Source organism: Sceloporus undulatus, chromosome 2, assembly GCF_019175285.1.
Source record: "Sceloporus undulatus isolate JIND9_A2432 ecotype Alabama chromosome 2, SceUnd_v1.1, whole genome shotgun sequence".
Classification (NCBI taxonomy): domain Eukaryota; kingdom Metazoa; phylum Chordata; class Lepidosauria; order Squamata; family Phrynosomatidae; genus Sceloporus; species Sceloporus undulatus.
This window is the reverse complement of record NC_056523.1, coordinates 181271449-181295563: the sequence shown is the minus strand read 5'-3', so window position 1 is coordinate 181295563 and position 24115 is coordinate 181271449. Positions and strand designations below refer to the sequence as shown.

At 42.3% G+C, this 24115-nt stretch overlaps 1 protein-coding gene across 1 annotated transcript in view; it reads left to right on the top strand.

The window, feature by feature from the left end:
* EIF4B (eukaryotic translation initiation factor 4B) overlaps positions 1-3209 on the top strand; it is a 41601-nt gene extending 38392 nt beyond the window's left edge. Inside the window, exon 15 of the mRNA XM_042450107.1 lies at positions 954-3209. Within this exon, the coding sequence (XP_042306041.1) occupies positions 954-1034 (81 nt within the window). The 3' untranslated portion in view covers positions 1035-3209. The remainder of the gene's footprint in view (positions 1-953) is intronic.
* Positions 3210-24115: the final 20906 nt, after the last annotated feature.

The window sequence follows — 24115 nt, the reverse complement described above, 5'->3', positions numbered from 1 at the left end:
TTTTATGCCATCTTTCTCCCAAAAAGTGACCCAAGATGGCTCTTAAATTAAAAACACTTTAAAAATTTTACAACAAAATTTAAGAACAATTAAAAACAGTATAAAATTACCATAAAAACATACAGAAGTTAAAAACATAACTAAAACAATGCCCCATATAAAAGCCACCCTGTCATGGTTTTAAAAAGCCTAAATAGAGAGTTAAAATCTGCTTTTTTAAGGCTTTGGCAGGAATCAGGTGGTGTGTCTTCATGATTAAATAAATCGGAGTTTATCAGGATGTGGTTCTTTGTCCTTTGAGACTTTACTCCTATTATATACTTCTATCTCAGTTGCAGCTAAAATGGACAAGATGCCATAGTTCATGTTTTGTTTTGTTATTGTTGCATTTCTATTTCACCTTTTTCTCAACCCTCAAATTCAAGGCTGCTTATGCCCAGTGGCTTATAGGAACAGGGAGGCAGGAGTGAATTTTTATGAAGTACTATGTTCTTGTTTCTCTGCTTTTCTCTAATGGGAGGGATTGGGACCAATAAAAAGGATAAAAAGTAAAAGCTTAAAAGTAAGATGATATGTATTGAATAGGGTCCAGAAGAGGGGAACTAGGAGATGTCTTACATGACAAGATGCCATGATGCCTTTTTTTTTTGTCTAGCTATATTTTCTCTCATATACATGCTAAGAAATAGAAATTCAAACCCAAGTTCCTGTGGTCCAAGCTCTTCCCAATTTGTCAGGCTACCATTTTTTTTTTTTATAAAAAACCTAGAATACTTAAAATGGAACAGATAGTATTTATATCATCCTCTCTTCTACATACAGTCTAAAGAATATGTTGCAGAAGCATAGTAGCACATATGGTACATTGCCCTCTATTTAAAACTCTTTCTGTCCCTTAATGTCTGTTTTTAAATGATATTTAACACCCCTTTCCTGGTCTTTCTCCCTTGCAGAAATTTAGCTATGCTAGCAAGTATGCTGCTTTGTCAGTGGATGGTGATGATGAAGCTGAGGGAGATGAATATATTGACTAAATTCTCCAGCCCCTCTACGTCGTCTCCTAACCGGTTGCCACCCAGGAACATTCGGAGAGCAAAACCAAACCTTTATTCAGACAAGACAGAAAAATAAAAGCCTACAAGTCAACATCTCCTTGGAGAGACCTTTCTTAAAACCTTTCTTTAAAAAACAAAAATGAAAAGTGATAAAATTTCTCTTGCATGCTGCTGCAGCCTTTAAAGTATTGAACTAACTGGAGATATCCCTGTTTTAAAAACAAGGTAGCAAGAGAGAAAATGGCAGGTTTCTTTAAAGCAAACAAACAAAAGAATAAGCCTAATATGTGTCTCAAGTGTGACTTCACGCAGCTTCTGATCACATTCAGAGCCCCAGCTTCTTCCTGTTAAAGAGCTGAGGTTAGTGCTTTTGCAGGCCAGGTCCATGTGAGAGAGAGTGTATTGAGGACTTGGACAGCTAAAAACTGTCTCTTTCCCTCTTTGGCCAGCTTGGTTGACTTCTGGAGTATAACCTGAAATAATATGCTTTGAAAGCCTGAGTGCACTGGGGGAAGGAAAGCAAGCATCTTTAGTGACTGGAGGAAAGGATGAGGTGGTTTCCAAGATAGAGAGAGGATAGTGTCTCTGCATTTAGGTGTGCACTCTATTGGAGTGTGATGAGCAGTTTCTCTCCCACAATCCAGATATTTTTGAAATCCACCAGGAACGGGGGACCCGCAGGTTGGTAGCATTCTTACCAAGGGCATCCTCTTCTTGGAAGTCTCATTGTTGCACTCTTACCCTTTCCAACATGGAGGGTGCAGACAAATGCTACTGTATAGAAAGCTGTTTTCTGCATGGTTCAACCAAAAAGTGCAGTCTTCCACCCAGCACAACCCAATCCGTACTGATGAGGGCTCTATAGTGCTGGGTGTGGAGAGTCTGCAGCTCGGTTGACTCATGTGGAGAGCAGTTTTGCAGAATCTGCCATATGGAATCGGTTTTCAGTATCCTCCCTGCAGGAGGCTGTAATATGTGAAGGAACCATTGGATTTATAGGAATCAATTGCTGGGAGCAAATTCTGAGAAATAGAAAATTTCCTTGGAAGTTTTTCCCCCCCCTTTCTGTCCCTTTTTCTTCTGCCTTTAAATCATTGAGCTAGTACTACAAGCATTTATCAAAAATTTAATAACAACCTTTTAAATTTTGGACAGTGTTTAAAGGTAACAAATCTTTGACGGTCCAGCTGAGCATCTTTTGCTGTTGCATCATGTGACTGTTTATCTCCTTTTCTCCAGCTTTGGCATGTGGTGGCTGGCAGACTTTGTTCAGCTCTTATGGCAAGGGGTTGACTTTTGTTCTTCTTTTGACAACCATCTCCCAGTACCATCCCACATTATCAAGAGTCACTTTTGGAGAATAAAATTCTCTTCTGTTGGTTGTTCTAGCAGTCATGTCCTTTCATTGTTATTCCTTGTGCTAATAGGCAAGGGAAGTGGAAGAGTTGCAGCACAGTGGAACTGAACTAGCACAGGCCCACTATTGAAATTTCAATTACAATGGTGGATGTAGAGCATCTGGCTAGAAGGAGCGGCTGACTTTATGAGGTGATGTACATGCTCATCAAGGAGCTGCCACATTTTACATAGGTTTGTGGGAGGAGAACAGTGTGATTTTTGCTATTGAAACAAACTCAACTGGATCAAATAGAGCATTTGGCATGTTGTAAAGCTGCAGTGGTTGGTGTCCTATTTCAGTAACTTTTAGCTACAGTTCAAGTCAGTCCTTTGAAATTTAAAGAGCATTGCCATATCCCATGGGCAGGATCTAGAGGATGGGGAGGGGGAGAGGCCCTACTGTGAGCAGAGATGGATTTGAAATGCAATACTGCTTTGAATTTATTAAATGCAGGGGGAGGGGGGCTACATTTGAGGTAAACTGCTAATTTGCATACCCCAAAATCATTTTCTTCCCTCCCTACCTTCCCTTTGCATATTTCTCTCTTTCTCTCTCTGCTATCAGGATAGGTTCACAAATGGATTGAGGTGCATTTTTCACATTCTGAAGACATGTAAAATTTGTACAAAATATCTTCTATGAAAATGATTTGTAATCTGTGTGGACTTCCTGGGAGATGTCTTTTATTATGTAAAATTCCCCTTCCCCACCCCTCAGGTTTTTTTTTCTCCAAATAAAACTAATCTTTAAAATAAGTGTTCAGTGCCAAAGAGTGCTTTGCAAAAATTATCTTGTCTGCTTTTTCCCCATGCAAGGGTCTTTAAAGCATTGGTTTCCAAGCTCTTTTATGGAGGACTTTAGTGAGACAGTTATGTCTTTTGAAAGAACTTCACTGAACTATACAAGGAAGCCTGGGGTATATTCTGAGTTGTACATTCTGTTCAAATTATATATATTCAAATGGACTGCCTCTCAGGCTAAGCAACAGAACCTTTTGCAAATGGATAGGTAAGGAGAGTGTTTTGTAAAAGTTTTTTTGAAAGGCACTGTTATAAAGCTGTGGTTCTCCAAGTAAGATGAAAGCAATTGGATAGGCAGTTTAGCTCCCTAGTTTTAAAAATTTTCTGGGAGTTAATGTATAGCCACCTTCTTTGAAATATTTTATTCATATTTCTAATAGAAAATACTCCATAATCCTTTTTTATATGTTATTTTCAATTCTTCCCAGAAATAAAGGTGTTGTGGGGGGAAGGGGAAAAAACACTGGGGGGGGGGAAGGTTGCTTGGTTCTGTTCAGGCATTCACACCTCTCCTCTGGGGCCATATAATCTTTTGTAATAATTAATATTGATCACTCAACCACCAAAAAAAAAACCTGTACTAAATAAAATGGGGGGAAATCACTTCTGATTAAAGCAAGTTTTAATGGTAATATAGCATTAAAAAAGGTGTGGCACTTGAGCAATTCAGAAAGTAGGCCCCAAGCTCACCACAGTTGTCCATTCCTGTTATAGCCCTGTGGGGACTGTGTGTCGTTTACTGTACTTAAATTATTGACATTAATACTTAACTCTGCTGCTTTTTACAATTTTTTAAAACAATTTTTGTATAAACCTGAAAACATTCTGTGTAAGTGAGATGTGCAGCAAAATGTTTTTTGTGTCTCCTCTGTGCCTCATAAATGCACCTATGCAGTATCTGAATAGAGATGACATAGAGCTGAAATCCACATCCCTATGCACATTGTTCTGGGTGATTCCACCATCACACTCCATCCTTCTTTGATAGCGGCAGGGCCAATATCTTGAAGCATGTTCTCTGTCATATCTTAGGAAGAAACTAAGCTGAACTTGGCTTTTGGTTTCTTTGGAGTGTTTTCATTCTCTTTTAAATTATTCTTTTGTAGATAATGGCACTTTGCTTTTCCTTGCAGTCTCTCCTTGCACTTTGGGGGGGCTCTCCATCATGCTTCTTGAGTTTTATAGCCCCAAAGGGCCTGTTCAGGAAATGCAGCAGCTGTGGCACTGAATTGCCAGCTGACAAATGTTTGCTGTTTCTCCTTGTACCTGCGATAGGGACATCTGGTAGATAACATGACAATATAGCTAAGGCTTCATTAGACAAAACTCTTTTAAGATATCTGATGGCAGGCCCTCTGATCCACAACTAACATACCCCTCCAAATTGGTCCTCTAGGATGGTCCTCTAGATACTCCTAGGTAATTATCTCCTATCATTGCAAATTACTGGATTTTCTCTGCTGACATAAACCTGTTTAGCAGTTCTACTACTGGTGATGTACCTCTGTGCAGAATGGTCTCAGTTACACAAGATGGGAGGTGATGGCCAGACACTGCAGTTGGTGTTTGAACCAGCTTTTTTTTAACAGCATCATTGGACTTCCAAGCTTACAAGTGAGTAGTGAATTGCCATGCAAGCTTTCTATGCTCTACGTAAGATTAATCCTTCCCTCCAAGTTAAATTTGTTTGAATAGTGCTTCTAAAGTTGCAGCCTTGTTTTTAATGACTAGAAACATTGCCAGGTTCTAAAAGGGCAGGAATGGCAGGGAAGAAGAAACACGATGGTCTTTGCATTACTCTTGGGGGAAATGGAGATCTGGTGAGTTAGGGTCAACACTAGCATGTCTGAAGTAATGTTGCATGGAATTGCAGGGGAGCATTGATCCTTACGCAAGAGTAGCAGCAGGCAGCTACACATCTTAGGCAGTGATCTTTGGTACTTGATCCTCTTGCTCAGATGGTCAGCCCAATTGGTGTTCCTGTATCCTCTACACAAATTTGTAAATCCCCCTCCATGGCAGTAATGAAAAAGGACTAAAGGAAGCTCTCAAGAAGCTCTTTACTCTTGCACAATTTTAAGTAATTGACATACAAAACAGACCAACTAAGAATCTGTATTTTTCATCATAGACTTAGGAGTCAACTTGGATGTGGTGAGATTTTAATTCCTGACTGCAAGTGAAGCTTGCTTTTCAGTGGCATGGCATCTGAGATCTGCCTTAGTGGTACATAAAGGAAGGCTAAAGCTGGTTCCAATCTTACTGACACCTCTCATTCAAATACACTGAAGCAGGCTCAAGCTAAAACTCTTTATGTTTTCCCCTTCTACAGTAATAAAGTATTGTGTCCCTTAAATTGGGGGTGAGAAAGCCCATCTACTGGCACCCCCTCAGCAGATTTTATTTTAAGTGAAAGAATGCTTCTGGGAGGATCTAAGAGTTGATTTTTCTTTAAAACAAATGAGCCCCACAGTCACAAAAAGTTTGTGTGCTCCAAAAAGAGGAGCGGTGGTCATCAAACTTGACTCATTATTTCTGTTTCTGGGGGAGGTGAGAGATTCAAAATCTCTAAAGCTGTTCTCTAAAGCAGTTTGTAAATTAGGCTAATGTCAATACTGTATGACAAGACTTAGAAAAATTCCTCTTTAAGTACTTCTAGAATCTCACAGTTGTGGCTATTGGCCATGATGACTACAAGATTCTGGAAGTTCAGAAAAGTACCTTTTCCAAGTCTAGTGCCAATGATGCAAGTTGAACAGTGGCTTGCAAAAGGTCATTGGCATGACAATAGTGCTTAGATGTCTTATCACTGAGTTAGCGAGAAGGACATAGCTCAGTGATAGTATAGGTTTTGCATGGAGAATGCTCCAGATTTCATCACTATCTTAAGCTAGAAGAATCAGGCAGCAGGAGAATGTGAACAATCTGTCCTCCTGTGCTGAAAGCTGTTGCTAGTAGAAGGCCAATTCTGGACCAGAAGGACAAACCATCTGACCTGATACACTGGATATAGCAAGCTGCCCTATAAGTACACAATGGCGGGTTATAGACCGCCGCTTTGAGGCGGTCTGCCGCCGCCGCCGCTTGCTCTGCACGGGAGCCGCAGCAGCCACCGTGCGGAGCAAAAAAGAAGCTCCAAAATGGAGCTTCTTTCCGCGGTGCACTGATGACGTTGCGAAGCGCCAAGGGCGCTTTCGTGATGTCATTAGCGCCGCGCGACGTTCGGACGCTCAGCGTCCGATACGTCAATATGGCGCCGGCGCCATATTGTACAGACAGAGTCCGTATTAGACCCAGGGGCGTCTAGAAGAGACGCCACTTTTTTAAAATGGGACGTCCTGCGGATGTCCCAAGTGCCGGTGTGTAACCGGCCATTGTAAGCCAGGATGTTCCCGGCTCACATCTCACCTTGGTAACTGTCCGCTTAATAGCATACTAGCAAAGGTGCTGAAGGTGACTGTGTTACACATAACTGTGTTGGGTATGTACAATGGCCCCTTGTTATCCACTGGGGTTTAGTCCCAGGGCCCCCCATGAATACAAAAATTTGTGGATGGTCATCCCATTATATCCAATGGCATAGCAAAATGGTGTCCCTGATATGAAGTGGCAAAACCAAAGTTTGCTTTTTGAAATTTTTAAAAATACATAGTTGAATCTATGGATGCAGAACCTGTGAATATGGAGGGCCAACTGCACTGATTGTAGGAGTAAGATGGAAATTTGGGTCAGATCTAATCCTAAAAGGTTTCAAAGCAGGATCTTACTTAGGCCTGTTCCAGACTGCCAAAATAAAGCTGCTTCAGGTCTCTTTGGAGGTATGCTGTTTAAATGATGCATGCATCCCAAGAATCCGGAAGCTGCACCAAAGCTGCACTCCGGTGCTTAGGAATGGAGTGTGGCTTTGGCGCGACCTCCGGACTCTTAGGACCCATGCATCATTTAAATAGCATACCTCCAAAGAGACCCGAAGCAGCTTTATTTTGGCAGTATGACTACTTTATTTCAAGCATGCTGTTAAAAGTGCCCACCCATGTATATGCTTTGTACTGCTGCCATCTCTTAAACATGTCTTTGCTGGAGCACCCATGTTTCTCAGATGCAAAGCAAGCTTCCTCCAGTTCTCTGCATGCAGTCTCTGTTCTACATGGTGCCTCATCTGCCTGTCTTATGACCAACTCAACCATAGTGTGATTAAATGGGAAACTGCAAAAGACCCAATGCTGACCCATGCTCATCGAGCCACACTGAAAGGCTGGAAATACACCAGTGACATTCCAGTTACATCATTTTGCATCCATAGACTGGACTGTACATCGGATGTGTTGAGGTGGCATATCTGAGGAGTTATACCACAACCTGGGACAGGTCAAGGTAGTAAAAATGAAGGCTCTAGCAAGACATTTTGTACTATGATCAAGGTCTAACCACAAATAGAACAACAAATTTCATTTAAATTGCATGTAGACCACAATGCTTTCAAGGCAGCAAATCATTAAATCAAAAATACACAACATATGCAAAATCAACTCAAGTAGCACAGTGACATCGCATGGAAGTTATATCCATAATAATGACTATCCATTCCATTGCAATGTGTTCACACTGAAATCTTACTATCACCCTATTTCAGCCAATTTAGATTCTTTGAGGCATATTTGTGCAGGCAGGACTGCCAGAAAATGTGGTAAATGATGATGGTCCACAATTTTCCTGGGAGACATTGCAAAGCCTTATCCATCCAAGTAGCATTTGGCATGTCACTAGGGCACCAGCAAATTGCTGGAGTACAAACTTTGGTATGATCCCTGGGGCCAATGGCAGGTGGAAGTAAATCTTTAACAAGCAACTGGCATGCTGCTTATTGGCAAGAGTGCAAGGCTGCGCGTGCCACCACCAGTTAGTCACCTGCAATGCTATCTGCACAAAAGCTCGTGTTCCTATTTGCACTTGTTGAAACCTGATTTCTCAAGAATCATCAATTTAAGTGAAGCATCTAGAAGGAGATGTGCTGTGCCTTGTCAACTACAAGTGGTCTATAGAGAGTAATGACATGAGATTATAGAGGATTATACTCTATTGCCAATTAGTATGCAAAGGGATTTTGTAGCATCTTTGAGACTGAGTGGAAGACATTTCTGTAGACTTTCTCTTTTGTAGGAAAGCGAAGCAGCTGAATTATAATATATCCACAAACTCCAAGCCATCAGTAGTGGGTAGAACAGTGACAAAGGCTGCCTGGCACACTACAGATATTATAATACTGGTTTAGAGCCCAGGCTCATGAGACTGTTCTTAACCAGTTTCTGGTTCCCAGCTTGCACACACTACACATTCCAATACTCCCTCCACCATTCATATGGTCATCTACCCACCCTGGCCTCAAGAAACAGTTCCTCCTACCTTTGTCCTTCAACAACCATAGCTAAAGCTGGTCACCTCATTGCCATATCCACAAGTTTGGCTTTTCTATGTCAGTATATACAGCCTGATTATAAAGGTCCTTCCTCAGTACTAGTTCATTCCATACAGCTGAGGAAGCAGACCTAGTCTACGAAAGCTTATGCTACAACATCTTTTGCTCAGTCAGCTTCAAAGGTACTACAAGATCTCTTTGCATACTGATATTCCAGACTAACACAGCTATGTCTCTGAAATATTTTGCCAGTTAGGACCTGTGTGTATGTTGTCAATATAGTTCCTGCAATGGTTCAATACTTTTATTCTGATCATCTGTAGTAGCCACAGCTGACAACAACATGGATTGCTGTGAACCAACCTATCCAGAATGTTCTGAGACGGTCAACTCCAGCACAGTAGGGGAGAGGAGCAGGTAAATTCAAAACACACAGGCTGAAACCCCAAGCCTCCTCTGAAGAATCAGAGCCAAATGTTTGTACAGTTGCTGACATCCCACAGAGGAATGTGCAATAAGAAGGTTGATGTTATCCAGCATGAAAATGCAAGGCCCTTGAGATCCTTGATTTGTCATCCCATATCCTCTGTGGTTACTTATAAATGGTTTGATACATAATTCTGCTTCCAGCACATACAGTCTTAGGGTACCAATTGGTGGGGAATACATGTTACATACTTGGATCGAAATGAATCTGTACTTGGGTTCTACTTAGTAGCATTTTATGCTTTCCTACCTCAGTTTTAAAACCATGTTTGCTAATTTGCTCGCGCATTCATTCATTTAATAAATACACCATCTTTCTCATAATATGGCACTCATATTGTGGGTGTGTCTCCCTGCTAGCTATTTGTAGAAATATTAGCAAATGTGCTGTATTTTTAAAAAAATAATGCATTAGTGGGAACTTTTCTGCAGTATCATAAAGAACAGGGTTTAAAATGTATTGTTTTAAATGGAACATTTAAATTTATTTTTATTTTTTTAAATTTATTTTTATATCTTTTAAAGTGGATGTTTAATTTGTTTTAATATTGTGAATAGATTTATTCCATTTTATTGTTTATTTTTTTGCCTTTTATTGTCTTGTTTTAAGTTGTAAGCCACCTTGAGTCTCAATTTTTAGGGAAAGGTGGGAAACAAATAATAATTTCTAGGAGAAGAGAGCAGCATAACCTCACTGGTCACTGTGCCTTGGATGTTTATCACACTATACTCTTAAAGTGCTACTATTCCACTTACTCCTCTAGCGACCTCCTGTTGCATTCTGGGATTGCGGTTTTAAGGAGGGTAATTTCTAAATACCCCCTCCTTAAAACTGCAAATCCACAGAATGCAACAGGAGGCAGCTAGAGCAGTCAAAGTGGAATAGTAGCACTATAAAGTATAGTGGATAAACATCATAATAATGTCATTAAATTTATCCTCACATCTACTTAAAGCACAGGTTTCCAACTTGGGGTGAAATTTCATGGGTACTAAAAAGAGTGGTTTGCATTGAGTCATGAATAATGAGTCAGTTTTTCGAAAATTAAAATCTAATTGCTCAATTTAGATTGCATTTTACACACGAGTTAAAGCATATTTTTAAAGTTCAGTTTGTTTATTCTGAAGGTCAAAAATTAGAAATTAGACTCTTCATCTTCAAATGTGAATATTTATGTAGGGTGTGCAAATTTACTCAAATATTTCCTAGGGGTATGGGGCTTAGAAGGTAGGGAACCACTAACTTAAGGTGTACATTCACACATGAAACACTATCGTCACCATCATCCACTTTGGTCCAGGCAAAGATGGCCAGCAAACATTTCTGCCCCCAGTTCTGATACCCTACAGTCACTGCAATGTGAACACCAAAGGAAGCTTGGAGTTGGACCTTTCCCTACTATTGGCACTCCTTGCTGCTCCCCCTGCATAAGCCAAGGCACTGTGCAGGGCCATTGGGGCAACAATAAAAATTGGAACAGATGTGGCAAAATGCTTGCCTATGCTGTTTTATCGGCATAGGTGCAAACTTGGAAATTGTTGGCTTATTCAATTAAAGTTTAGCAAATAGACAATGACCTGTGTGCCTGCTGCTCAGTCTGCAGCCCAGGTTGATGGGCAATGTCAAGCCACCTACTGCCCTCCTTTGTTTTGATCTGGACAAACTCCAAGTAGAAAACAAATGTTCCAACAGAGGACAGTCCCTCAAGTCACAGGAAAGAGGAAACAGAGTTCAAGTACCTAAAGCAAAAAACTCCGCAAAACTACTCGTTCTTCATACATGAAAGAGAATGTGGAGGAGAGATAAAAGACCCCTTGCTTTGATTACTTATGGCGCAGGAACGTAACTATGAGAAGGTGGATCAGGGGCAAAATAAGTGCATTGCTTCCTAAATAAGATTTCTGTCACCTAATGAATATTCCTCCAGTCTCCACATTTTTTTAGCACTGCAGTAGCTTAAAAACTTCAAAATGAGCAAGAAATACATACAGGCAGTAAATACGTTCCCGCGCCGAACCCGAAAAGCCTTCGAGCCGAATTGCCATAAGGCGCTAATGGGAAAAGCCCGATTCCGTGCGAAAAAGCCGAAAAAGCACCAAAGTTTTTTCGTAACCCGAAAAACATTCGTAACCCGGAACAAAAGACCCTATGGGATTTTTTCGTATCCCGAGCCTAGCAAGGACCAACTGATTGACAGTAACATTAAGAACCTGTGAAGATGCCAGCCACAGATGCTGGTGAAGTTGTCAGGAAACAAACCTTCTAGAACATGGCACACATAGCCCGAAATACCACCAAAAGGTATAAAACAAAAATAATAACACAGAGGAGCTACATAAATTCAGTCTATACAATAGCAAACTGAAATAGTTAAAGGCTTTCCATACCTGTGATGCAATTACTGATCAGAACGCAGACTGTAGTCAAGAAATCAAGAAGAACTAGGAATGGGGAAGGCACCTATGGAAGAACTAGACAAGATCCTTAAGGCAAAGATATAAAAGTGAACACTAAAGTCAGGATCATCCAAACCATAGTATTCCCATCATCATGTATGGATGTGAGAGCTGAATGATGAAGAAAGCTGACAGAAAATTCATTTGACATACAGTATGGAGAAGAGTGTTGAGGAACTAATGGATGGCCAAAAGATGAGCTATTCCTGGAACCAAGCTGACCAAACTGAGGCTTCTAGGTTAACTCAGGCTTGTCCAGCCATATCATGAGAAGGCAGGACTCACTAGAAAAGACAAAATGCTAGGAAAGGTGGAGAGCAAATGGAAGAGAGGAAGACTACATATCAGATGGATACATTCCATCAAGGAACCAGGGCCCTGAGCTTGTAGAAAGTTGAGCAAGTGGCTGATGATAGTGGGCCTTGGAGATGTCTCATTCACAGGTCACCATGAATCAAGGTTGACTAAGGCAGTTAATAACAACTCCAAAGAAAAGGGGGCAGGCAAAGTTACTGAGGAAATGCAGGCACAGCAAATGTAAAGTTCTAGGTGCGAACTATTTTCAGTACCTCATTCTCTGCAATGTTAGACATTTCGGGAGTGGAGGAAAATTTCATTTAGGGGGCAGAAGTAATACTTGTCTACCATCACCCACACACTCTACATCCCTGTAATGGCTGTGTTTTCTTTTTAAGACAAGGGAAGAGATAGATATTCTGGATCTGATTTTCAAAAGCTCCTGCTGGGGCGGTCAAATAAGTGATTGTAGAGTGGTTAAGAGGCCAGGGTTTCCTACTCTTGGTCTAAGGTCCACTGGAACCTTAGTCTGGGAGGGTGCGCTTAAACCACCCTTCCCTACCTATGTCTTTCAGCTGGGCTGGAAGCAGAAGTTTTTTTTCTGTCAGGTTGAGAGCATAATTCAGCAACCTCATCCACTAAAGGCTGTGAGAACACATACTGCAGATTCAAATACTGTAGGCCTTTTAGAGGATGTGAACTCCAGCTCCCATTAGCTCTAGCCATAACATCTAGCAGTTATGCAATGGGAATACAGTCCAGAACATTGGAACATCAGGCATTCTCCAGCCCAAGATGTTACAAACACAATACACACAACCCTCATCTCGCTCTCTAACTCTCTGCTCTCTCTCTCTCACACACAGACACAAACACACAGATTTTTACTTTAGTCAGCCAAGTTACTGCATCAGCCAATACTCTTAGCCCTTTAGCACTCTTTGCTCAATGGCAAAGTGTCCCCTCTTCTAGTCTCTGGAACATGGTCTGGTTCTTAAATGGTTAAACATGCAGAGAAATTGCTGTTTTCCTTCCCGAGTGTTTTAGTGGGAAGTATAAGTGAATTGGGACTTGTTTATTTACTTGGAAGGAGAAGGGTGTGTGGAAGATGAATGAAGCTTTGATTTCCATATTTTTCTGAAGAAATCAGAAGGCCTCTTTCTTTGCTGCACAATGAGGTCTCTGTGCCTGCTCCCTGGGTTTTTGGGTTGACAGTCTAATCTGTTAGTCAATTCCACTTCCTCCCCCCCCCGGCCAAAGAAATTGGGAAGTTCAAGTGTTGTTTCATAAGCGGCAGAAGAAACATAGTTTTTTTTCCTTGTGTCTCATTCTCCCCACACATTTTAACCAAAGCAGAGCAGCTGTGCCACTTCCCTGCTGGAGAAAAATTCTAGTTTCTGGCAAGCCCAGCAGCTCCTTCCAGCTGCAGAACTTACCTTATTCAAAATTTGCAATTTGAACGGCAAGGGGTTGCATTTACAAATGTTCCAAAGGAGAGATTTCCTGACTGTGGGCAGCAAAAGCATCTGAGCATACCGGAAAGTTTAAGTTGACAATTCAGAGCTCTTCAAGGCTATGGACTGCAACTTCCACCATGCCGGCTGTGAAATGTAGTCCAACAACACAAGTATGTGGAGGGCTACACTTTTTTCAGTTGCTGTCTACATTGACAATTAGAGTGATCAAGTCTTGTGCTGGTAGACATATCTCCCTCTTCCTGCTAGTTAGTTAGGTAGTAATGTGTTGTCCCATTGAGTCACATGGTGAAGTGGTCAAGTTTGGAGTAGGGCGTGAGAGGCAAGGGTCAATTCCTGCATAGCCATAAAAACCCACTATGTGACTTGGACCAAGTCGTACCTCTCAGTCTTAGAGGAAGCAAAGGAAATCTACTAGGGCCCATCATGGATATAGTGTCCTCTGCTGGCAGTTTGGTGCCTAGCTGGTTGGCAGCGAAGAACAAAATATCAGTCTGGCCCTTATTAACATAGCCCTGATGCTTGATTGCTATTGACCAGAAAAAGCGGGAACATGCTGGGATCCTTCCAGCTGCTTCCCCTTTTGTCCCTGTTGAACAATGAAAGATTCGCATAAACAATGCAAGTACAGTATTTCATCCATAAGAATATGCTGTTGTTGTAGTGTGTTTGTGAAGCAAAAGAGCCACAGAAATCAGCTTGACTTTCGTTTCAGAAATAGCATTGGCTTAGAGCTGTACAGATAGCACACCAGCATAAAAACAGAAAACACAAAAGGACGTTGATAAACGGGAGCGTGTCCAAAGAAGGATGACTAAAATGGTGAAGGGTCTGGAAACCGCCAATAGGAAAGACTTAGGGAGCTGGGAATGTTTAGCCTGGAGAAGAGAAAAGTTAGAGATGATATGAATAGCCTGTGTAAATATTTGAAGGGATGTCATATGGAGGAGGAACAAGCGTTGTTTTCTGCGGCTCCAGAGAACAGATCCAGAGATGGAGGCAAGCTCCAGGAAAAGAGATTCCACTCAACATGAGGAGGAACTTCCCAACAATAGGACTGTTCGACAGTGGAAACACACTCCTTTCTCCAAGTGTAGTGGAGTCCCTTCCTTGGAGGTCTTTAAGCAGAGCTGGATGGCCACTGTCGGATGCTGATTGAGATTTCCTGCATGGCAGAAGGTGGTTGGATTGGATGGCCCTTGTGGTCTCTTCCAACTCTTTGTTCTCTGATTCTATAATTCTCGCATTCTATGTGTGTTGGACTATGACTTGGAAATCAGGGTTCAAATTCTCTTTTGGCCATGAAAACCCACAGAGTGACCTTGGGCAAGTCAAACTCTTATAAGCTTTACAGGAGAACAACAGCAAACTTCTCTGAATAAATCTTGCCAGATGGAGATTGCCTAAGTCAAGTCAACTTGAGGGATTCTCTAAGGCTGTGAATAAGAATGAGCTAGGATCCAATGTAGCTTAACACATTGTCAAACGGTCTGTGTCTAGTTGTGGGGAGAAACGTCTTATCAAAGTACCTTTTGTATAGGCAGTGAGGGGACCATTTACAGACCGATGCCCAAATGCAACCCAGATCCCACTTATTTATTGCAAAGTGCATGTCCTCTGGGTTCAACCTAGCAAACTCTGTGCTAGGGCGACAGCAGGTGTGCCCACAGAATGGCCTCTGAGTGCCCACCTCTGGCACGTGTGCCATAGGTGTCCGCATCACTGGAAGGCCGTAACCTCAGATGCAGACTTATCTACTGGCATCCATTCATATTTCACAAGTGCCTTCAACATGGCTGTGGGCGGGGCTGGCATAGCAGGCTCCAACTTGGCAAGGCAACAGACTCCCTCCCCTTATGTTCGCTCCCACATGCACAACAAACTTACTCAGCAGCAGTGGGGTACAACTGTACCTTTATAAGAGAATAGCTTTATATCCAGTAGTGATAGCTCAAAACATAAAGTCCAGTTCTTTTAGTCAGACATCTCCACATCCCATCGGGACCTGGCTTTTTCCCAGGGCTTCTCTTGTGGACTCCACACACTCATCCTCCAAACTCTCAAGGCCTCTGGTTGTCCACTCCCCAGAGCCCGCAAAAGCCCAGACTCCTCCTCTCGAGGGTTCTGTGTGCCTCTCCTCCACTTGGGGCCTCTGCTTTGGCTTAGGGCCGCTTCTTGGAAGAGGCACAGGGACTCTGTCCATCTCTGCCTCCTTAAAACCCTGTTCTTTCCCTCCCCGGCTGCTGCAGCTGCCCCGAACAGCTACTCGCGCATCCATCCTCTCTCTCTGCACGCTTCAGCCCGTCTGCTTTTATAATCCTCCAGCTCCTCCTCCTTCCTCCACTGGCTCCACCTCTGGGTTAACTCCTCCGTCCCCAACCTCTACACCTGGCTGTCCTAAGCCCCTTCAGCTACCTCACTACAATGGCATTGCTTGAAGGAAGGACTGAGCAAAGTACAGGTCTTTGGCCAACACGTCCCTCAGGGTCCATTTTTGTGGCTCCCAGGCTTCCCCAGGATTAAAACCATGTTTTTTGCTCCAGATAGCATAGCATGTACATATTCTAACGTGCTTATCAGTGAACTCAGCACTCTTTAGCTTTTACATCTGTAAGCCAATTGCCCCTCGACAAGCTGGGTAATCATTTTTACTGACCTATGAAAGAATAAGGCTGATTCAACCTGGGAGCCCTAGGATCAAACCACAAACTTGTGGCTCCAGGACCGGCATTTCACCACTGACGCCACCAGGATCCCTATCCCATCAAATTTATGGCCCCCAATGCCATCAAATGCACTCCAGGGATGTGGTGGCTTTTCCATCACATTTGGAGGCCCCTGGGTCGCCCCAGGACTCAATTTTTTTTTTACAATTTTCTTTTTTAACATGTTTTGTCCCAAGTGCCCCAATATGATACGAGGGGGACAAGAGATGCATCTCCAACCACTTCTGCAGCACCGCTGGGCCAATTTTATGTCCAGGAGATGGTGTGGCTGAAACAGGAAATGACAGGGAAGATTCTTCTGCTTGCTTCCTCTTGTTAAACAGGCCTCCCCTGGCCTAACGTGCTTTAGGAAATCCCAAAAGCATGGTGAACGCGCCCCCCATATCCCCTAGAGGCCATTTGGGGGCTTTTATTTTTTATTTTTGTGGAAGAAGGCACAGTAGAGAGGTGGTGTCTCTTTAGAGTGCAAGTCTAAAGGCAAGACTGTCTGGTCTGCCTTTTATCGACTTGTAAGCTGTTCCAAAGCACCTCCCACATACAAAAGCACTATAATTAATATGTTTTCATGTGCAAAGGATGCACCCCTTTCAATCTAAAGGACCTTTGGCCTGGTGCCAGTGTCTGGAAAACAGTTTTGAACAAACGGACTTGTTTGTGTAGTAAAAGAGACTCATTTAACGTTTAACAGGAAACTGAACAAACCGTCAGTCAATGGCCATGATTTTCTTCTCAGTTGTAAATGAAAATAGCACATCAATAAAAACAGGATAAATGCTGGGTGGAATCAACTCCTATACTCACATCACACAGACAGTGATGGCCATAGCATTCATGGTGCTAGGACAGAAAACCAAAACGCAGCTGCACTCCCCTCTGGCTTTAGTAAAAATATTTACATAACTCTTCAACACTGTTAATTCTCACAGATTAAAAATGGGACATGTGAGGTCAAGCAACTTCAGTGCATGGTCAAGATGGCAAAACTTATTAAGAGGAAGAACACACACAAGCTTGGGAAAACGTGGAGATGATTGTAAGAAGCTTCCCTCCTGATGCTACTGCAACTTTTTAACACCTGAAACAGCAACTATTCACAATTATTACACTCAATACGAACTGAAACAGGTTGCGTATGAATCTTATCACTCTACATTCCCTTTACCGTTGCTACCAAAATTAATCAGAAAGATAGCTGCCTTTTGATAGTGGGATGTGTGCAGTGAAAGCCTTTAAAAATCCTGTTTTTTATCACCCCAGATGAAATGGTTGTCTTCTCAGCGGAAGAAGTCCTGTTTTCCATTGGGAATGAGTGTGTGGTTTGTGTGTCCATAGCAGAAAAAGCCCTTCAAATCCTTCTTCTGGCCAACACTCCCAACAGTCTTGCATTCATTAGGAATGGGGAGGAGTGCAGTGAAACCAGTTTAAATTCCCCCTTCTCTCTGAATCCCCCCGAATGACCTATGACATACTCAACGAGGGGCTAGCTGCGAGATCGATAGCTATTCATGAGATTTTCCCATTCTTAAAAGCAGCGGTAGAAGCACAGATTGACTACAGGATACCTACTGCCTAGCCACAAGTTGGTGCGATAAGCTCCCGTCATTACAGTTCAATCCTGTTCTAATCCCACTATTGAAAAGCCATCTCCTACATACAAGCGTTTGCTGATGCTTGAGCTACGGGAAGGGCAAGACTTAGCCTCCTTCTTTCCTCCCTTCACTGAACTAGCTCAGTGCAAATTTTTTGCATTTGGAACTCATCTGCAGCAACTGATGTACGGTGAGGAGGAAGAAGAAAGTAGGGGAAGAGAGAAACGGGAATGTAGTAAAGAGCAATAGGAAAAGTGGAAGATAGAAAGCATTGAGACTGTTCTTCCAAATTGGGACACAGAGATCAGCTTATAGATGGTGAACATTGCTCCCTCAAAGTGCACCATTTGGTCGTTTGTTGATAGATTTGGGCTGTTTTAGTGACTCAGTCTGGAAGAAATGGGAGCATGGAAACACCACTGAGATTGTATGGTGTTTTATCTCCTATTAAGTCCCAGAAATAATTTTTTAAAATAGGCAGAAAGGAGAGCAGTCTCAGGTCTTTTCTATCACACACACATGTCCAAGCACCTAGGGGCCAAAGACATGGGAGCCTTTTTAATTATTTATTTATTTATTATTTACCCTGCCTTTCCATGAAAACATTCAGAAGGCAACAACAAATAGTACTGGACTGTAAGTAAATCATTCTAAACAGAATAATTACAAAACAACAATGCATATCAGATTAAAACTACTTTAGAACAGGTAAAAATAAAATAAAAAAATCTCCCAGAATAAAAAATGTTTATTGCAGGGCAGAACAACAACAGAATAGTGTGCTAAAGAAAGAGTTTTGCTTAGAACTTGGGTGTATACACATTGCAGCAATAAAGCTATTTGGACACCACTTTAACTGTCGTGTCTTATCCTACGAATCCTGACTCTGTAGCTGATGAGGCACCAGAGCTCCTGACTGACTAGGCTAAATATTCTCACTAAACTAAAATCCCGGATTCCACGTGATGGAGTTAAAGTGGTGTCAGCTGCTTTATTTCTGCAGGGTGGCAGACTGCTTGTCTTCTCCATGAGTACTGTGATGATGATCGGCAGTCATCTTTTAAACTAGGAGTGGGTGTGGGTGTCTGTTGGACTCGACTCTTCATCAGCTCCTGCCAGTATGAGATGCTGGGATGTTGGGAACAGCTTCATCAACAGCGGAAGGTTCCCAGACCTGATTTATAGCACTGTAAAAGACAGTTATTGTGTGAAAGCAGCCTCTGTTTCAGCCAAACTCAGACTGGAGACTCCCAAAATAAAAGAACCATCAGGAGAAAAGGCACAGCAGAACCCTGAACTGCCTGTAGCCTTTAGGACCTGGACAACAACTCCGGAGCAGATAGATAGTGGCCACAGTCTTGCCAACTTCTTGAGATTTAGTAATGGTAGTAATGATTTCTAAACAAAGTTTATACCATACAAATAAGTAGCACACTGAGATATGCAATATGTATGCTCGTTTATTTTGAGGCAGCAGGCATGTATAAATGGCCATACTATGTCTGGGATTTGTCAGAGATGGTGAGCCTAGGTGTGGTAGATAATTCTGAACTCCTTATTTGAAGTAAAAGTTTCAAAAAAAGAGTTTGATCAGTAAATTTTAAAAAGACATTGCCCTGCTCACCCCCCAAATAGTGCAGAATGACCATATGTATTGTTGTTGACAAGAAGAATATTTTCTTCAAGAGCATGATTCTCAGTTATTAAAAAACAACAACGTGCATGGCATGTTTACACAATGCACATTGTTTGTTTGTTTGTTTGTTTGTTTTCACTCAATGATATCCCTCTTTCTTACCAACACAATGGGACTCAAATCTTTAATAACATATCTAAAGAATACAGATTAAAAACTATATTAACATTTTTTTATGAAAGTGTAAATATAAAATTATCAAAAAGCAATTTATCAGGTTACAATATTAAAAAATATTCATGAAAAGAGTATACAGACCACAAAACATAAAGCACGCATATAATTAAAAGCTCATCCCATTAAATTTCCAAAAGTCTGTGAACAAGACTGTTTTCCATTGCTGAGGGAAGGGGAGGAAGGGAGGAATAATTTCGTCCACTTTGGGGAAGCGTTCCAAACACTGGGAGCAACCACGGAGAAGGCTCTCTCCCTCATTCCCTCCAAATGAGCCTAATGTGGGGACAAAGGTAGGACAAAAAGAAGGGCAACTCCAGGCGATCTTAAAGCTCTTTGTGAATAAGGCAGACATGTCTCTCAGATAGCCTTGTCCCAACCCATATTGAGGAGTCCAGAGGCAATGAAAAATGAGATAGTGTCATTAGGAACCCAAACAGGAAGCCTTGTCTCAATCCCAGATCATAAAACTTCACATCAAAAGAGTGTCCTTTATCACAAGGCTACTCAAAGTGATGGTCCCGGATCGATGCAGGTCCAGCTGTGGGCCACTGGCAAGTTTCCAGGTAACAAAAAAAGCATTGGGTAAAAATATGTGCTAGTTCCGGCCCATGGGAGAAAATAAATGAATGAATAAAAGAAAAGAAGGTTAGTCACTACACAGCAGAGGAGACAAGTGTTCTGCTGCCATTCTCAATTCCTCTCCAACACTTACAGGTGAAAACCTGAACACAGCACATGGTCAAGATGCAAACTTATTAAGGAGGAAAAGCACACAAGTTAGGAAAGATTACAGCAGTTGGTTTTTAACCAGATCTCTACAGGGAAGAACAAGATGGTGCCCTCTCTACTTTTCACTTTAGTTTACAACAGTGTGAAGTAAGACCTAAGAGGGAAAGGTAAAGGAATACAGAGAAACAAGAGCATTTTAAAAAGTAGCTGAAAGTGCAGGACAACAGAAGATTAAACAGGAATTGGTCCCTGACACATTTAAGAAACAGTTGGGAAGATATGCATCTGTCCAAAGGACTTCATAAACCAGGGTATGGCTATCAGATGTCTAGTTCCCATCAGCTCCACCCAGGATAGCCAGTGTTAGTGGATTGTGTGAGGTGTAGTCCAAAACTCCAGAGGTTCAAAAGTTCCCACTCCTGCTTTCCCCATAGGGCAACACCAGCCTGGCATCAAAGGGAAGCAACAACATACCTCCAACAATGTCCACGGATGAAACTGGGGCATGTTCAACCAAGCAGAAGCAGAAATGTGGTCTAGATGGCAAGTTATTATGAGGAGAGAATTCAGCTAGAAGAGGCGCATAGCAGGTTGCTTTTGCCTGAGCCTACTGGGACAGCCAAAATGTGCACTTCTCTCACTGATCTTCACCCCACCACGACACCATCTTTTTGGCATTATAAAGGGATGCAGGCGAAGCACAAGCCTGTTTCTGCCCAAATGGAAATGTTGGGGAGCAGGGGTGCCACTCCTCTTTGGGTTTCACCTGGTCAAGTCTGAACCCCTGCACCATCCCCACTCCTAGTGATGCCACTGTGGGAGAGGAGAGGTAATAAGCAACGAGAAGTGCACATTCTGTGACAACAGAAAAGGTGCCATGATGCGGATCAGAGCAAGGTCTGGCAGAACAGCATCCTGCTTCCCACAGTTCTCAGTCCAAGGATGCCTATGGAAAGCCCACAAAACCAGACAGGGATGTCTTCAAGAGGCAAGGGCAAAGAGCACAGCTCTGTGCTTTACAAGCTTCTTTCCTTGAGACCAACCAGCCAGTAAACTGTAGTCTTTTTCTCAGAGCTGAGTCAACCACATGTTCCCCTGTCTTCTAAGCAGTAATCAGGACCGATTATTTTTCTCTCTCTCTTCTTGAAGAAACCCTTTCAAAGGCTGAAAAGCGACCCACACCCCACTCCAAATCGAAATCCTTTCAAAAGGGGGCATGGATGTTATTATTACATTTACTGCAGCTGGTGGTTTTTGAAGACCTTTAATAAACATTACTGTGGAGATTATTTGTAGTTTGTTGCTTCAGAGCTTCTCTAAAAGGAAAAAAAATGATCAAAAGAAAGGATTTTAATAAACAAAGAGCCCTCCTGAGCATGCCAAACTATCTAACCCAGAGCTGGGAAAGTCACTTTTTGGAGCAAAACTCCTGCTGGCTGAAGGAGTTGGGGAGCTGTCATCCAAAAAATGCCTTTTCCAGGTTTTGACTTTTTTCCGACATTGGAGTAGCCAGCATCGCCTTGTGCCAAGGACAATAGGCATCCTGCCACCCTTCCTCTAGTCCTGCAGCATCTCCCAGATAGGCAATGCCAATGTTTGTTTTACAATTATCAGATGCGTTTTCTTAAACAAGACAGTAATATCATCAGTTCAAATTCACCTTCTACTGCTTGAATGTCCTCCTGATGGTTTAAGTAGATTAAGATGGGCATGGCTGGTGATAGTTCAGGAGATGCTGGGAGTTGCAGTCCAAAACAAGTGGAGGAGCCCTGCTAGAAAAAAAGCACTTGCAATATTGGGGTTTGCCTCACAAATAATGCCATAATAGACCATTAACTCAGGTGGGGGGCTGCTCTGTTTATCTGAAAATGGAATCAATATAAATTGCTTGTAAATATATTTCTTCCTCCTTTTCCCTACATAGTCAGTCTGACATCCCCACCATTAGATCCCCCGCCCAAGTAAGATCTTTCTTGTCACCAGAAGTAATTGGAATAGATATAGCATAGTAGTTTTGTGGTTATTGTGCTCAGGTTGACTTGCACCCTAGGATGAGTGAACTCCAAGATCTCCTGTCATCAAATGCTAGTGTTCAGGTCTTTCAGTTACTTAACTAGTAAAACATCAAGTAATGAGGCGAAGGGTAAAGTCCCAAGGCATAGCAGATCCTGCCTGACTGGAAGCAAGCAGCCCTGGTGGGTACTGGATGGAAAACTGCCAACAAAGACCAGGTGCTGTAGGCTGTATTCCAGAGGAAGGAACTGGCAAAATCCCCTCTGATTTTTATGTTGTTCCAAGAAAACCCTGAGAAATTCATGGCACCATCTCTGTACTGCAGAATAATCCAGTCTGTTACCACTTTAACCACCATGCACAATCCTGTGGAATTGAAGTTTCATTAGACATTAGCCATCTCTGTCATTGAGCTGTGGCACAACAAACTAACAGCTCCCAGAACCATATCATAGTCATGGTCAAAGGCCAAAACACACTGCAGAAATAATCTGCTTTGAGACTGCTTGAGCTGCCCTGGCATAGTGGGTTATGGAATCCTGGGAATTGTAGTTAAAAGCGACTAACCTGGATACTCGGTGTCAGATTTTTTTCCCCTGAGATTCTCTAAAAATTCAGGATTCTTGGCATGTGATAACTGATGTGAATAGACCCGGGATAACCTGGATAAACTGCATGCCTGAAACGTGCTTCAATACATTTGGCATCATCAGCTTCTCTTTATTTTAGTCTGACACATGGAGCTAAGATTTGGCAGAGATGCAGTTCCATCGGGTGAATAACAAACCCAGAAATACAGGGAGAATTATTCACATAGATATCACAACTAAAAAAACAACAATTCACAGAACTTGTGAAATGACACCGTAAAACAGGGAATACGTTGCATGCTGCCAATGTCAGGTTTACCAAACACTGTTACGTTCATTGATCAGCTCTTCAACTCTTATGGGACAAATTCACAAGTAGCGTGTTGTTGTTAGCAACACCCCAATTTAAAAACGGATGCCCCAACTGTCTTAGACCCCAGAGCCCAGAGAAGAAAGCTGGCCTTGCTGGGCCCACCCACCTTTGCAAAACCCCTTTACATCTTCCCCAGCAACTTCTTTGTTTCGGGCTCTTGAAAGTGCAGGGTTGAAGCCAGCAGGGGTGAAGGTTTTACTGTGTTATTGTGAGTCATGCTGTGGTGTTATATGCAATTAGGAGAATAACTCTCTCCCTAGGTTGGCAGAGCTTGTTCCGCGATGGAAGACAATAGTATTTAATGGGCAGATTTGGTGGCTGTTCCAAGTACCTGGAAAACAAGTCACACACAAACACAACGTGCCAGGGTCAGAGAGCTCAGAGCACTTTTTGGCAGAGACTGTGCAAGCCCTGAATGAAAGAAATCTCCCGGCTTCTTTTTCTTAGCTGTCATTTCATACAGGTGAAGAAAATTAGTAAAAGAGAAGGGACTCCTTCCTGCTCAAGAGGGTAGACCATTCAAAGTGTTGAGGTACCCAGCCATGAAACCCTGGGTGATTTGTGGGCAGGTCATTCTCTCTCAGCTCTCGGGGGAAACAATGGCAAGCTGCCTCTGAACAAATCTTGCCAAGGAAAAACCCTATGATAGAAACTACTTGAAGGCATGCAACATACATACATAAGACTGAAGAGATAGGGGGCTGCTGTGCTATCTCAGCCTACTGAAGAGGTCTGAACCAGATAGCTGGCGAGCATAGAGATTAAGATAAGAACAATGCATGTAACAATGGTTGGTTGATAGTGTGTGCCTTTTAAGTTATTTCCAATTATGGACAA